This window comes from Epargyreus clarus, unplaced genomic scaffold, assembly GCF_041222505.1.
Source record: "Epargyreus clarus isolate Ecla_fem2 unplaced genomic scaffold, WU_Ecla_fem_2.2 ptg000003l, whole genome shotgun sequence".
NCBI classification, from domain to species: domain Eukaryota; kingdom Metazoa; phylum Arthropoda; class Insecta; order Lepidoptera; family Hesperiidae; genus Epargyreus; species Epargyreus clarus.
This window is the reverse complement of record NW_027332211.1, coordinates 3,887,119-3,902,205: the sequence shown is the minus strand read 5'-3', so window position 1 is coordinate 3,902,205 and position 15,087 is coordinate 3,887,119. Positions and strand designations below refer to the sequence as shown.

The following is a 15,087-nucleotide window of genomic DNA, read 5'->3' as shown; positions in this document are numbered from 1 at the left end:
CCAAAATTTGGCGTTGCTAATGCATTAATATTATATTACAATGGAAACTAAGCAAACAATTTGAATTTGTATTTATAATTATAATTAACGGAATCTAACATGATTGTGAAACTTTCAATATTCTGCTACGTTTAGCTATGATACAAAAAGTATGTGTGCAAGTTTATTCAATATTGACAAACAATCTATGAAGGAGAGATCCAATGTTTTATAGTGTAAGCTTACCATATCCACTGGACGATATTGAGGGGGAGTTCTTGTTGGGAACTCTCTCGCAGGCTAGTTCGTGAAGCGAATCCAGTGTCTTCGATGTCGGAAGGAAGCCGCGCGATGTAGCACGTGAACGTGTACGCTAAAAAAAGAACGGGAAATATTAAAATTGGCATTTCTTTACATAGACAAAATAAAATGGTCTTACAGTCTTATTTCATTGGAACGCTAACTAACGATTAAAATAATAAATTGAAATGGCGATACCACAGTCCGCAAAAGAATTAATTAAGTTCCATGATAATATTTATATATTACAAGTTGCATAATTAGATGTGTAAAATAATATTTATTTATTTTTCTGACCCATCTCCTAATGTGATCATTTTTATATCCCCACGATGGTTAGTAGAGTGCGGGACTTAGGCAAATCAGGATGGACATCATCTGGATGATTGTAATGCTCGAGGAGACCCCGTGGAGGCGACTGCCCCTCATGGTAGTCAATCGTGTCGGGGCTATACCTACTCCTACTAGATACAGTATTAAACGTTACCTGCGAGCGCGGCGTGGTGAGCTCGTCGCTGGGCGCGCTCTCGGGCTCGGAGTGCGAGTCGTCGTCGTTGCGGCGGCCCGGCTCCTCGTGCAGCGTCGTCATGCGCAGCCCCAGCTTGCCGCTCGCCGGGGACGCTGCAAAACACACCACACAACACTATTATATAACATATCCGAATTGGATGGTGGTTTACACGATATGTAACAAAGGTGTTATATGTCGAGGTCACGGAATTTATGGAGCATATTAAATAGGTGTGAATGTAACGGCGTGATTATCGTCACACCTTCTCTTGTTGACAGTCTCGAATATTTGTACTGTACATTATGGAGTAAATACATTTGGTCTAACGATGTATCCTTACACCATTAAACCCAATAATAGTAATTTTATAATAGAACTCCAACAAGTCTGATATTACACCGATCCGAAACCGAAGTTTCAGTGCATAATACAAAGACTCAGCTGATGCATCGTCGCGTATGGAGTAAATGTACAGTAATTTTGCCTAATCTAAAATGATAACATCTTTGTTACATAAATTGTTTGCCGATTTTTTAAAGCCAACCAAATATACAAACCAGTACTTATAGCTTTTTACAAAATGATCTAAAATATACAGTAGAACTTAAACAAAAATTAAGTTAAAGAAGTACATAATTGCATACTTCCTAAGTTATTGTACCGTAGTGAAGCCGTCCCATAAACAAAATATACATTGCAAATTAAAATGTTACATAAACTATTACTACGTAAATTAGCTACGTTAGCGCGAAGTAATCCTCTTATAATATTGCATTAATTATTAATTATTACAACTTAAAAATAAAAATTAAGGAGTTACTGGATCGCCTTAAAATAACTGTATTACCAATGTCTCAAACATACCCCTACGAAGATCAAGACAAAACTTAAAATATTGCAATTATAGTAAGTAGTGCCGCATGGCAAAGATATAAATAATAATACTTCAAGAAAAAGAAGAATCGAATAGTGCAATACCATATCAACGAAGAATTTCTGAATGTATGCTTGTGCCCATGAGCTCGAGATTCATAAAAATAAACATAATACAAAAAATAGAGACAATTTAAACAATAACACATCTGCACTTTTAAACACAATACGCCAATTTCATGCTTTTGCAATAACATCATGCCAATTCATTTTCGAATCATAAATCAACTCCTACCGAGCTGAGCAAATAAAAACAAAACGAGAGTCTCTTGTGACCGGAGAAACAATTTTACAAAAGAAAATAATTAATCGCCTAAATTCGAATCAAAATCGATTCGCATGTCACACGATTATTCGATTTTTAACTTACGTAAGATTGAAATCGTATCCAATTATTTATCGTATCAGTATTTTCTCTTGATAATGTTATTGAAGAAAAAGAGCTTCATAAAATAAAATAATAAAGTGTTAATAAAACCAATTATATCAAGAGATTGAATACACTCGCATGACACTTAATCGATTTACAATAAAACCAAATCAATGAGCTGAACAAACGTGAATGAAGACGAAACTAAACAAAAGTTTTGTAAACAAGCCAATCTAGTGATTCTACAGCTAAAAGTCATCACGTACACTTGTTCGGCGTCTGCAGTCGCAGGGAGTTGAGGTTCAAATTCAAGTTTAGGAACGTTGGCCGAGCTGCAATAGAAACGTTAATATCCACATGAGTTTCACACTTCTTGGTTGCCGCCGTCAGATAGATCCTACAGTAGGTTCTCGACTGGCCTAAATTTATCTAACGCATTCAAAGGGTTAATTACACAAATGGGAGATCTGTAAACAATTAATTCATCACAAAGTGGACCCTAAACAACTGTTACACATTACATTTACTTAGTATCTATTTACTATCTAGTTTCTAATTGTACACATTTTTGTTGCCCAATTTTATTTGCTAAATCAAAGAGAAAAATACTAAATTAGATATGTACAAAGGATATTATGTTCAACAATAATTTAATTGTGTATTAACAAATGTATATCATAATAATTTATCATATTTCAAATACACAATGTCTAGTCCATGCGTCAATATAATATGTAACTATTCACATACTTATTCATATTACGTTAGAACACCATACATCATTATGAACGTTGCAATTCGCTACATATCATGCAACTGTACCTAACACACATATACCTACATCAACCTTATTATTCTAACGCTACATTTACATTCTACGTACACAGAAACAAGACTGTCTTTTAAGTTTTTAGCCACATCTGACGTTCATACAAACGTGTATACATTTACAAAATCACTTGTGAATATTGGCTGTATCATCATTAATTTTTACCATACAAGTTTCATAAGCAAGTGATCGGTCCGTAACTAGTTATTTCTAACTGAAAGCAGATAGTTTCATTGTTTTTAGCATATAGTTCAACGAGTGAAAGGGGAAATGGAAGTAATAAATCATGCTGGCGTCATGCAAATCAAAGAGACACGCAAACAAACGAATATAAACACAACGACAGAAGCTAGCTTGATGCTCGAAGCTCTCAAATCATTTTACACTCTAACAGCCTCAGCTATAGGGTCTAATTTCATTTCCGGTGCGGTAAAATTTTGAAAATGATCTTACTTCACGATGAATGACGAAGTCATCAACTGATAAATAGCCAATACTTTACATGTCAATGATTCAATAGAATTTACAGCCAATCAGTAACCGATACACTAAAACAAGAACTTAATTAATTGTGTAAGAGTATCACAGCACATCTAGGTATTTAATTCCAACATTAATGTTGCATTCGTCTAATAAATTTTGCCATACAATTGCCATTCCGAGTCAGTTACCATTTATTGTCTTCTGTTTACCTGATAAGAACGAGCCTGAAGGTAGCGAGGGATCGAAATATAGAAAAAAAAACAACGTTAGTTTAAGCTGGGTTTGAAATTTAGCAATTTGTGTGAGGCCTTATTCTCTGAATTGCCGATTCAAATGGAAACCTCAGTTTTGATGGGACTGAAGTCATTCGAATTGCATTTTTTCACAGAATAAGTTTGTCAGCCCCTATCGAAATTAGACCGAGCTAAAAGTTTCGTTTCACTCGTTCCGTTTTCGAAAAAGAGCGTAATTAAAAATTAAACATAATTTACAGAAATGGGGGGACAAGAAGAAGTGGTTGGAAGGGGGTGAGAGTGTAGTGAGCATAGCATTGCCACGAAGCGAGTGGAAAAAGTAAATCATATTGAAATCATGAAAAGGTAAATGTTGTATTGTCATGAGAAGATTTTTATGAAGATTTTGCCAATCTTATTAGTTCAGTGAAAATGAGTCGCCGGTAGAACATGTATGAGTTTCTCGACGCCCTCCACGTTGCCCTTGAGTTATTCTATTCTAGTCCTAAATTAGCGTGCATTTGTATAAGTTTTTTATATTCTGTATAAACGCTAGTATTTATATTTTTTAAAACCTAATCTACTCAGTGCACTAAATATCTTCAAAAAACTAATTACTTTACACGGATGATTTTAAAAGATTGTTCATCCTCTTGACTCAAATTTAAAACTAATACACAGTGCAGAATTAAAACATAATGATACCAAATATATTTATAACTCCTTCTGCAAATACAATCATAATGTTGAGGAAAAGAAATCGAATGATTAGAAATTAGAGTTTATAGAAACAATCTAGTCGTGTAAATAAAAAAAATATGTAATAAATATGTTTTAGTTATAAAATACATTACACTTTATTAATTCATATAGAATATATACTAAATAAAACAAAATTACCAATATAAAATTTAGTAGTATCCTTAGAAAGGGATTGTATTTTAAAACGATTGTAATTGTAAGATTTATTATTTAAATATAAAATACTAGATTAATACGTGCTTCATAGGAAAATACCAAAATGTGGTTATATTTACATTATTATACCTATTTTAAACATTAATAATAATAAATACTGTGAGAAATCGTGCCGTAAAGTAGGTACTAATGCATAATACTACTGGCAAGTATAAGACACAATGTGGAATAAAATATTAGGATCAAATATTGAGTGCACTGTAATCTATAACAAGATAAAATCTATAGTAAGTATTGTGTAAAGTGTCGTGATTATAAAGGTGTTTCACACGTTAATCTCATATATTTTAATAATTATAGTTGATCAAACATAAATACAAAGCTACGTAACTACATAATAATTGAACTAACCTATCAAACTCACTCAATATCTGCAGTTTACTATTATCTAAAACTCATCGTCAGGTGAGCTAACACTCTTCAATGCGAAATCGCTTACTAAGGACACTACAAAAGTACAAAGTATACGTAGAACTATTTAATAAGGTCAGGTGCGTTCCACTAAACGACCTTAAAGATAATGGTCGTACAACTCAAAGAGAACGGTCGACCGTCATGGTGTTTACTTTTAAATGGACCCGGTGCTTTCAGTGTCGTCGAACGTTATATGTGGAAAGATCTAAAATTGTAGTAGATCGTCGACAAGATGGAACAAGACTACGTCACAATGCAGCACATTTTAATTTGACATTCACCAAAGTAATATTTATTAACAAGTATATCAACTATGATCTGAAAATATTTGACCACTGGAGAAAAAAACATTTTTTCCCTCATAGTGACATTGCCTTGTACCATAAATATGTAATTTAATAATCACCAAAGTAAACACCTGGTGTATACTACACCTTAAGTAACCGAAGCAATAATTCCATATATTAAAAGTCATATATAGACGACGATATTATCTATAGTATTATTTATATATTTATATAAGATTATTAGATTACTGTGTTAAAGTTAATTTATATCTACAAGCATTAAACGTGGCAGTATTTTATTGTACAGTATTAACGAATCTATATCTTTCAATAATATTGCAGAGGAAAGTATTATTTTGTTTACGACACGTATCTAACACGATCAATGTCTACAGATACAAATAAACGTTAACACGACGCATTGCGAGACTCGACCCTATTTACGTGTTATGTTAGGACTTACCAAGGCCGAACGGCTTAGTCGGTGTTGTGATGTCGTTGTCGTTGTGCGCGGGCGCGGCGTACGAGTGTCTGTGGGCGGTGCGGCGCGGCGCCTCGTCCGCGAGGTCCGCCACGCTGCCCGACCGCGTCGCCGCCAGGCCCGACAGCGACTCGAACGACGAGTCCAGCCGCATTATCTGTTATATATGCGTAACAAGTGGGTGAGGTTTGCACGCACGTAAGAGCGTCGTAGGTAGATACAAACGTACGACTGACTAAACTAAAAATAATATTTAAAAAAACCGAATAGATGAAATATACTTTTAGTCCACTAAAAGTCACATAAAATATATTTGTTAAATAATTGATAGACAAATTAATATAATATTATCATAATTATTAAAAATTCATAGGAAGTATAGTTGTCTGCTAAAAACTAATTTATAAATAATTTAAGTAGTTCTTGTTTAAAAAATAATTTAGGTCATAAATAAATAATCTATTTAAAAGCGGATGTTGCAAGCATACAGTAGCAAGAGACGTGAGGGATATAAATTTTACACATTTCATTTACTAAACAAATATTACATGTACTAAATATTATATATACCATAAAAGTGTGCCTTAAAAACTATTGAGTTATAATAAGAATATATCAACGTCAATTTAATTTAAATTATTTTAGCACTATTAGTGAAAAGTTTGAATTTGTGTATATTTTATTATACATTAATTGGCCCATAAAATAGTTCAATAACATAGTGAATTCGTGATATTATTCACGAAATTATAGTGACAGACTAAAGGAAATATTTACTAAAAGAAATGAATAAGAATGCTGCAATAGACCGCGCCTTTTAGTGATTTTTTAGTTTGCACCAAGCTTGAAATATCAGTGATTAGAATAATAAAACTGTTTCCAATAAACAGTTTTTTTACTGTTTGACAGCACCTCAAAACAGTTTAAACGAGATGTGGTTATTATATTTATATAATACACTTCTTTATTGTTATAATTGACATAATTTCTTGTAATTACATCAATTGTATATGTAATTTATTCTATAACATTATGAGTACATGATCACGAGCAAAAATACAATCAGCGGACTTAATACAATTACAAAGTACATTAAGAAGCAAATACAAACTTAATACAGAGCATAAACAAAATAATGACTAAATTATTAATCATAAATTTATTTGGAATACAAAGTATTACAACTATAAGCCCTAAACAAATATTAATAGGAGTTTATATATCCTATTAAATTAATTAAAATATACGCTACACACGTATTTTTCCGTAATAAACTGTGCCGGAAAGTACGAACCAGGATAGGTTGTAAATGCAACCGAAAGTAATAGAGTAATCCTTACTAATCCATGTAATATAAATACACTATTATATTTCTGTCATTCAATGATACTCGTATTATGGTTATTTTTTTTAAATTCTACTAATCTTATTTGCTTATATTTAGCACATATATAAAAAAATGTATGAAATATACTTGGAATTTGTAATAAAATGTCAACATATATTTAAATAATGTTGTCATTGTTATAGAGTATTCACAGAATTCAGCAAGGATATAATACCATATTGAAACCGATAGAGTGTGTATGTCACTATATACAGGGTGCAAACTCTACTGAGACAGCTAAGAGCGAACGAAATACCGAATACAAACTTGTAACGTAATCGAAGATATCTTGTATGTCTACATTTGATACACACATCATATGGCCCACAAAGCTGGAAACAGACCTTCTCTATAAATAAGTGTGTCATAAAAGCTACTGCGCTTGCCTTTGCGGTGGTGACGAATAACTTCTTAAGATGTCTCTTATATCAACATCTTTGAGAAGAAAGGGGGAAATACACTTTTAAACCGTATAAACAGGCCAGGCCGAATGTACTATGTTTTAAGAGATTTAAGTATAAATATATATGTATAAATAACCAAATAGTAAACGACAGTGTATTTCTCATAATATAATGTGCATTATTGTTATCACTTTTCCGAGCGCACGTATCACTTGCAATCTAGACATACGCAATATCGTCGACAGTAACGAAAAACAATGAGAATGCAACCAATTCGTGTACGCCGGTGTTTGTATGACCATGCGTTGGACTCACGTTGTTCCCGTTCTTGGCGGCGTTCTCGAGCGCCTGCGACAGCTGCGCCCGCGTGCGTAGCGACAACACACAGTTAGCAAGCGTATATTGTTATATCGGTTGATTTAAAATCTATTACGTCACAGTATGTTTCGTGTATCGATTGTACAACGCTTTTAAGAAAGCATATGAGTGCGACAGATGAATGTATGACATGTATTTTTTGTTACATTATAATATAATGTATAATTCTTTTATATAAGGACTATGATTAAGTGTAGATTTTAAATCAACATTTAGCGACATTGACAAATCTATGTAACTTACGGTGCTGTCAGAATCATAATTTATTAGTTGCTATTTTAAATAGTCATGTTAGTATACGGACTCGTTTAAAAATATACATTTTCTCTAATTCAATTGTGATTTGTGTCTTTTCATAAATAAAATAATGTGAATATCATTAAAAAAAACATTGCTAATATCAACTAAATACAACTTAAAAATTCGTAAAATAAATATGAATAAAACAAGTGTGTATAAGTGCAATGTAAAATAAAAAATAAATAATCACCTGAAATAAATTTCCATTAAACATGTTATTTATATAACGACATCATTAAGTGTTAATAAATTGGTGTTAGTGATAATAATATCATAACATTGACGAGCAGCTAAAAAGCGTTGTTATTGTTATGTGTTAGTATACTGTTTGTGTTTAGTTTCGACGATACAGCGGGCAACAGGCTCTTGCACTGTAAAATTTCAATACTCGGGGAACACACGATAAGGTTCACAATAGCGTTACTTGCTTACAGGTAAACGGGTAGACTGTGGCCAACTGTACTAAGCTTTACAACACAGACTTAGCATGTCATCCCTACTGTACACCGATGATAATAATTTAACCGGTGTTTTGTATACTTGGCTTAAAGCGGGCGCAACATAATATAATACTCGTTTAAGGGTGTGTTTCCTCACCACGCAATGCGATGCAACGCATTCATTCGCATCTCGGTCGTTATTCACCGAATCGCAGTGCTCTGCCTGCCCGTGCAATGTCGATACGTAATGTACGACATAACGCGTTGCGTCGCATATCGTTTGTAACGCATCGCGTCGTGGGAAAGTGCCCTGAAAATTATCATTGTCACGTGACGTGTTCAGGGAGACGTTAGGTGCAAGTTAGTACCGAACCGTCCGTCCTTAAGAATTATTAAATAAAAATACAGAAAAAAATTAAGAGTTCCATTTTTTCACAATTTTCTCAAGACATCCGCCTATATCGACAATTTTTAATTAATTACATGAGCTTTCTGATTTAATTAGATAGCCAAGCACCAGTAGAAAGTCAATTTTCACTTAAATTCGTTTTCGCCATTTATGAATCGCCTCTCTTTAAATAATACACATCAGTTATAACTGTTGCTCTAAAAGTTTGGAAACGTTAGATTTTTAAGGATTCATAATTTGTTTTGGCATACAATTTTCTGTAACTTTTTTATAATCCGACTAGTTTTAAATTTATTACTCAAAGCCTTTATGATATTCAGCTATGCATGTGCAACTATAATAACCTACAATTAAATATAAAATACATTACTAATAAAAACTCATGGATAGAATTGTTTTAAGAAACATACAAATGATTAAACATATATTCATAAAACACCTTACGTCTCCTAAACAAACGCCCATAATTGTGAATTTTATCTAATTGTGTTTTTTATTTTTACCTTGTTTCTAAATCTGTGTTAAGCTGTGTGTTTAAAAACATTATTTAACGCTTGTGTGACTAAAATATAGTGATAAAACAAAATTATAAGGTGAAATAACTTATTATGTTTAGTGTTTTAATTAAAATAATATTTATTATACTATAATATTCCCAATAAAATGTAAATGTTATCTGTCGGTTTTACGGTGTCGGTTCTTAAGATTTTACACATATAATATATATTTGAAATAATATTTAAAAACCTTTAATAAACCGAGCGAAAGTACAACATAAGTAAAATATAAAATACCTAAGCGACTAAAGCGAGAAACCTAAGGGCAATATACGTACATATATATTATATATTATTATGTGTGTTGTAAGTTCTAATTTCTTGAACGTACCCATTCAAGAAATTAGAACCTACAACACACATAATAATTGATAACTTCTACTTTTAAATATAATTGTGACGTACTATTTTTTTGATATTCTGAACTCAACAAACACAAACATATACATAAAACCATACATAAAAACCGACACAATAAAACTGCACACGCCAACACACTCGACATTTTGTAATTGAATAACAAAGCGTAACATGGAGTCCACTTGATGTTAAGCGATTACTATTTATAGCTGATGTCAGATAATACTAAAATTCTGTCAGGGTATCGAAGTAGGCGAAGTAACCAAATAGACTCATATTATTATGGAAATTAATTTATTGAATTAGAAACACCAACTGACGCGAAAGCACAACCTTTAATGTGACAAATAATTTGATGCCCAGTTTAATTAAAATATACTAAGTAAAAAAGTTTATTTATCTTATATAAATTTACATACAAATGGATATAAAAAATACTGATAAAGCGTCGTTAAGCTTACCATGTACATAGACAACCAATAAACTGTGCACTAAATAAAATTACCTTAGGTCACAGATTCTAGATTGCAACTTTAATATATTTTTCAGTATACTCCTAACATTATACGGTTACTTCGCCTACGATCCCGGAAGGTAACACAGCAGCGCATCGCGTCAACATCGCGTGGACCGCGCACGTGTCCGGGGCGGGGCGAGGGGGCGGGGCTGTGAGCGGGGCGGGGCGAGTGGGCGTTACCTGCGAGAAGTTGGGCACGGAGGCGGTCTTGCGCATGGCGGTGGCGTGGTGGCCGCGCGCCTGCTCCAGCTCGCGCACCGCCACGCTCTGCCGCAGCCGGTCCAGCGTCAGGATGCTCTCCACGGCGGACACGCCGCGGGTGTACTTCTCTGTGGGAGTATAATAAAAAAAAAAAAAATGCTATCACATAAAAAAACATATACAAAAGAAACTTAAATCTACAAACATGTCGTACCCGTCGGTAAATATAGTTTATATTGCAGAGATACAAAGAAAGAAAATTAATCCAAATAGATTGTATGCTATCAAAATATTATCCTCGAGTCTTGCAAGGCGGCAATCTTCATGCTGACCTGGTATCAACCAAAACCAACCGTACTACTGGGCAAACATCTAAATAATTTATGAATTGGACTGCATATGGATTATATCCTTTTTGTTGAGCACGAGTTGAGTTTGTTGTACACTGAGCTTGGGTTAGTTATTACATAATTAATCCGAACTGTCCTTATAACATGGCACTTATAAAATGGCATTTAAAATATTTCAAAAGGTAAATACACATGTAAATCAATATACAAACCGATATAAGTTTCTCCATCTGCAGCGCTAGCTTCCTCGCCGGTAGCAGCAATTTGCGCGAGACTCTCGCGCTCCTCCAGTTCCTCGGATGCTTTTGGAATGTTCGAGACCACTTCGTAAGTGACGCCCGTGTGCGTCAGCTGATCCGTTCTGAAATTTAATAAATATATGCTTATTATTCATCATGTACTAGTATATTATCTATTGGTGATTCAAATGGTATTCAAATGTCCTTAGAGGAGTATTTTTCGTCACGTGGTCATATCGCTAAATTAAATTATAAAAACATACCTAACAATTTTCTTCCGTATCCTGTCTGTGAGACTTTGTCGTTTGTAAATATTGAGGCCCAGTCGCTTCCTTAGTATGAGATCCATCGGCGCCGGATGCGACAACCTTACCGTTGTCTTCAATATAAGATAAACACGTTCGTTGGCTGAAACGAGATATCTTATTGTTTATTTTATATTTATGCAGAATCTTTATAAAATAATGGATATGAAATACTGAAATTACAGAAGTGTAATTTAAAGTTATTCAAATCACATTATTTATTATTATACAGGACCTTATAAAATTGGTCTGACTGTATTGATATTGCGCGCCTTCACCAGACTTCCCTTTATTTCATTTGTAGTTGCCGCAACGTAAGTATTATTGAGCGACGTCACATATCACTAACATAAAACGTAACATTCAAGTGTGGTCATACCCTCCGTGATCCTATTGAGGTACTGCGAGTCGTGTATGGAGGAGTCCCAAGAGGCGATCGCGGAGACGTCCTTGTCGTGGTGGTGCAGGATGTGCAGCTCGTAGAACTTGTTGCCGTGCTCCTTCGGCAGGATCGAGTGCAGCCCCGCCACAGTCACCTCCTCGCCCGAAGGGTGCGTCGTCAGGTCGTCCGCTGAACACGGACAAAACATATTTTTACACGTAAACGTAGGTAAACGATTATTTATTTGATTTCTTCGATTCCATAACTAGGTTAGTTAACTTTGGTAATATTGGACTTGGTTTATGTAGCTTTACGACGCTTGCAGCATAGCTTGTAATCAAGCCAGATGTTTGCAGAGATTTGTAGGACGCGGCATTACATGATGAGTTGTTAATAAGAAGGCATACCATTGAGATCGAGGAACAGCACGGGTATGTGCTGCTCCATGCCGGCCGGCGGGCTCCACGCGGCCGGCGCGCCGGGGATGGGGCTGCCCGGGCTCGGCACCAACACCTGCAACACAACTCTGTTTATTACATCTGAAAAGCAAACATATAAGGAAAAGAATACTAGTAAAGACGAACATTGAGTGCCCTCGAATTAGTCATTTATATATTACAGTTTATTATAGATTTCCATGGGCGGCAGTAGCCACTAACCATCAGATTGACTTCATGCTCATCTGCTATTCTTAAATTATATAAAAAATACATACTACATCCATCTCCACAGATAGTTAAACGATTCTTTACATAAAAAACGTAACTTTGAGAACACTAAAAAGTATGAAAACTGAGGAAAATTTTAAGATCACTAAACTCAAATACTAACCGCATTTCTTTCTTCAGTCAACGAGACCCACTGCTCGACTAAAGACTGCTCTCGCTCCACGTCCCGTTCGCTCTTCATTGACGGCGACATATTTACTAATTTCTGTAGAGACAAAGAAACACATCTATACAAATGACATCACAAGTCTACTTAAGTTATTAAGTCTACTTTTTTTAAATAACGAAACATAAAATTCTCATGTGAAAATTTTACATCGTATATATGTGAATAAATTAATCGGAATGTTTGTTAATATGCTGAATTTCAATATAGAAATATTTTTATTTATTACTTGTAGCTGCGCGTGTAAATGTTGTCGCCGGCGGGCGAGGGCGTCGCTCCACCTCTCCCGCAACATGGCCAAGTCCTCTTCTTGATATGAATCTAATGGTTTTTGCAACCGCGACCTGTCATAATATAATACATTGTTAGTCACACTCACTTACACTTATCATATCACTTTCTTTGAGAGATCCGTATGGGATTTACAATTTAACAAGAAAACATCAAAAACATTATAGCTTATAATAACAAAAATCCCTAACTAGACAAGAAATAGATGAACCCACATTACCAATTAAAATCAGATATCAATATCGCTCCAAAAATATGTATATTATATAACAAACATCAATATCACTTAAACATGTGTGCCTACAATTACTTACATACCAAATCTTGATAAAACTGAGATTCAAAATATTATCATATGGGAGGCTGTACAATGTGACATAAGGGACGACTCCAAAACGTGTTATTTCCCGTGTTACATAGTTACCTGACGGTGACGGAGCCGAGCTCGAGGCTGACGATGTGCTGGCAGACGATGGGCAGCGTGCCGGAGTTGGCGGCGGGGCGCACGCGCACGGCCACGCGGCGCTGCTGGCCCTGCCGCAGCTGGTGCACGCCGCCCGTCACCATGTCGCTGCGCTGCACCACCTGCGCACGCGCAAGGGAAGGTTTCAAATAGGCATAAGCATAAGATAACAAAATATAAGAAATAGGTACAGAAAAATACTTAAAGGTGTCACAGAATCGATTTGGATAATAACGAAAAATACATTCATAATAATTCAAATGGGGAATCGAACAAGTTCATTAAAAAAAAAACAACAAAATTATTGCACAATCTGATAAATGGCACGATTGATTAAGGTCAGATTTAAAATTCTAAAAGTTATTATAAATGACAACTTAACAAGAATATATTTCTATTTAATTGAAATATTGTTTTGATCTTAGTTTTATTTACTAACTTAATTAACCATCGATTGATAGTATATTCAAAAATAATAAACAGAAGCTTACAAGAAACAAAATGCAAAAAAAATCAATCATAAATGTATGAAACACTACATTACCTCAACAGGTACATATTCTCCCTGGTCGTTGAGCTCGTGAATCTCCACCCAGAGCTCTATCTTGCGCGTGAGTTCCGCCCAGCGGTCCGCGAGCGAGCGAGCCTTCGCCAACTGCTGCGCCTCCACTTCCCAGTTGCCGCGCGACCGACTGAACCCGGCGGAACGGTGGCCCCACACTTCGATTGATAGGGCGCCCTCTGTGTACGTAAAAATATACTTATAGTCTTGATACACATTGTATAGAAAACTTTAAAATTAATCAGATCCCATCTTGGATGCCTAGATAATTTTTTGCAAGAGTACTTTAAATCTCATATGTTTTAACAAATTAAAATAATTAACACAATTTTATAAGTGTCTATGTTATAGGCAAACTCCGAAGCTCCGGCGCTCCTAGGTTGGACTGGTCAATCCTCAGGTCAGACTGAATGACTTAGTCAAAGCCCAAACAAATGTAAATTTTCGGCCTTTGACTAAACAATTTTCGTCAAACCTGGGAGAGACTAATTTGGTCAGGCAAACGTCAAAACTTTGGAATATACGGAGGTTAGTTTGTAAGATTAGGTATAAAAAAATAACATTTTTAAAATGTTGATGTTTATTGTTTTAATAATTTAAAAAAACCTAACCTAACCTAACCTAACCTCACTCATCTTCAATTTTACACAATTACACGCTCGCACGCTCAATGAACGAACATAAAATGACAAAACAATCGGTCGGAACATCGCGAGAGACATTATGAACCTGTTTAAACATGTTCAGATCAACGTTTGACCGAGTTTTGCAGTCGCTTCTAGGATTGACTAGGCCAAAACCGAAACAGAATAATTTACTTTCGACGTTTGACTGAAAAGTTAGGAGCTCC

The 15,087-nt window shown here is 34.8% G+C and overlaps 1 protein-coding gene across 12 annotated transcripts in view; it reads right to left on the bottom strand.

Moving 5' to 3' along the window:
* Positions 1–15,087, bottom strand: part of Khc-73 (Kinesin heavy chain 73) — a 176,277-nt gene that overhangs the window by 7,520 nt on the left and 153,670 nt on the right. For 4 of the 12 annotated variants that reach the window (XM_073083972.1, XM_073083997.1, XM_073083980.1 and 1 more), the window contains 15 exons: positions 14,220–14,416; positions 13,637–13,797; positions 13,151–13,265; positions 12,859–12,960; positions 12,435–12,540; positions 12,025–12,216; positions 11,604–11,748; positions 11,314–11,462; positions 10,731–10,879; positions 8,865–9,017; positions 5,781–5,955; positions 3,615–3,629; positions 2,360–2,425; positions 767–900; positions 226–352 (listed from right to left, as the gene is read on the bottom strand). In XM_073083972.1, coding sequence (XP_072940073.1) covers positions 226–352; positions 767–900; positions 2,360–2,425; positions 3,615–3,629; positions 5,781–5,955; positions 8,865–9,017; positions 10,731–10,879; positions 11,314–11,462; positions 11,604–11,748; positions 12,025–12,216; positions 12,435–12,540; positions 12,859–12,960; positions 13,151–13,265; positions 13,637–13,797; positions 14,220–14,416 — 1,986 coding nt within the window. Of the gene's footprint in view, positions 1–225; positions 353–766; positions 901–2,359; positions 2,426–3,614; positions 3,630–5,780; positions 5,956–7,904; positions 7,947–8,864; positions 9,018–10,730; positions 10,880–11,313; positions 11,463–11,603; positions 11,749–12,024; positions 12,217–12,434; positions 12,541–12,858; positions 12,961–13,150; positions 13,266–13,636; positions 13,798–14,219; positions 14,417–15,087 lie in introns of all 12 variants that reach the window. The other 8 variants (XM_073084030.1, XM_073084048.1, XM_073084038.1 and 5 more) reach the window with 6 other exon arrangements.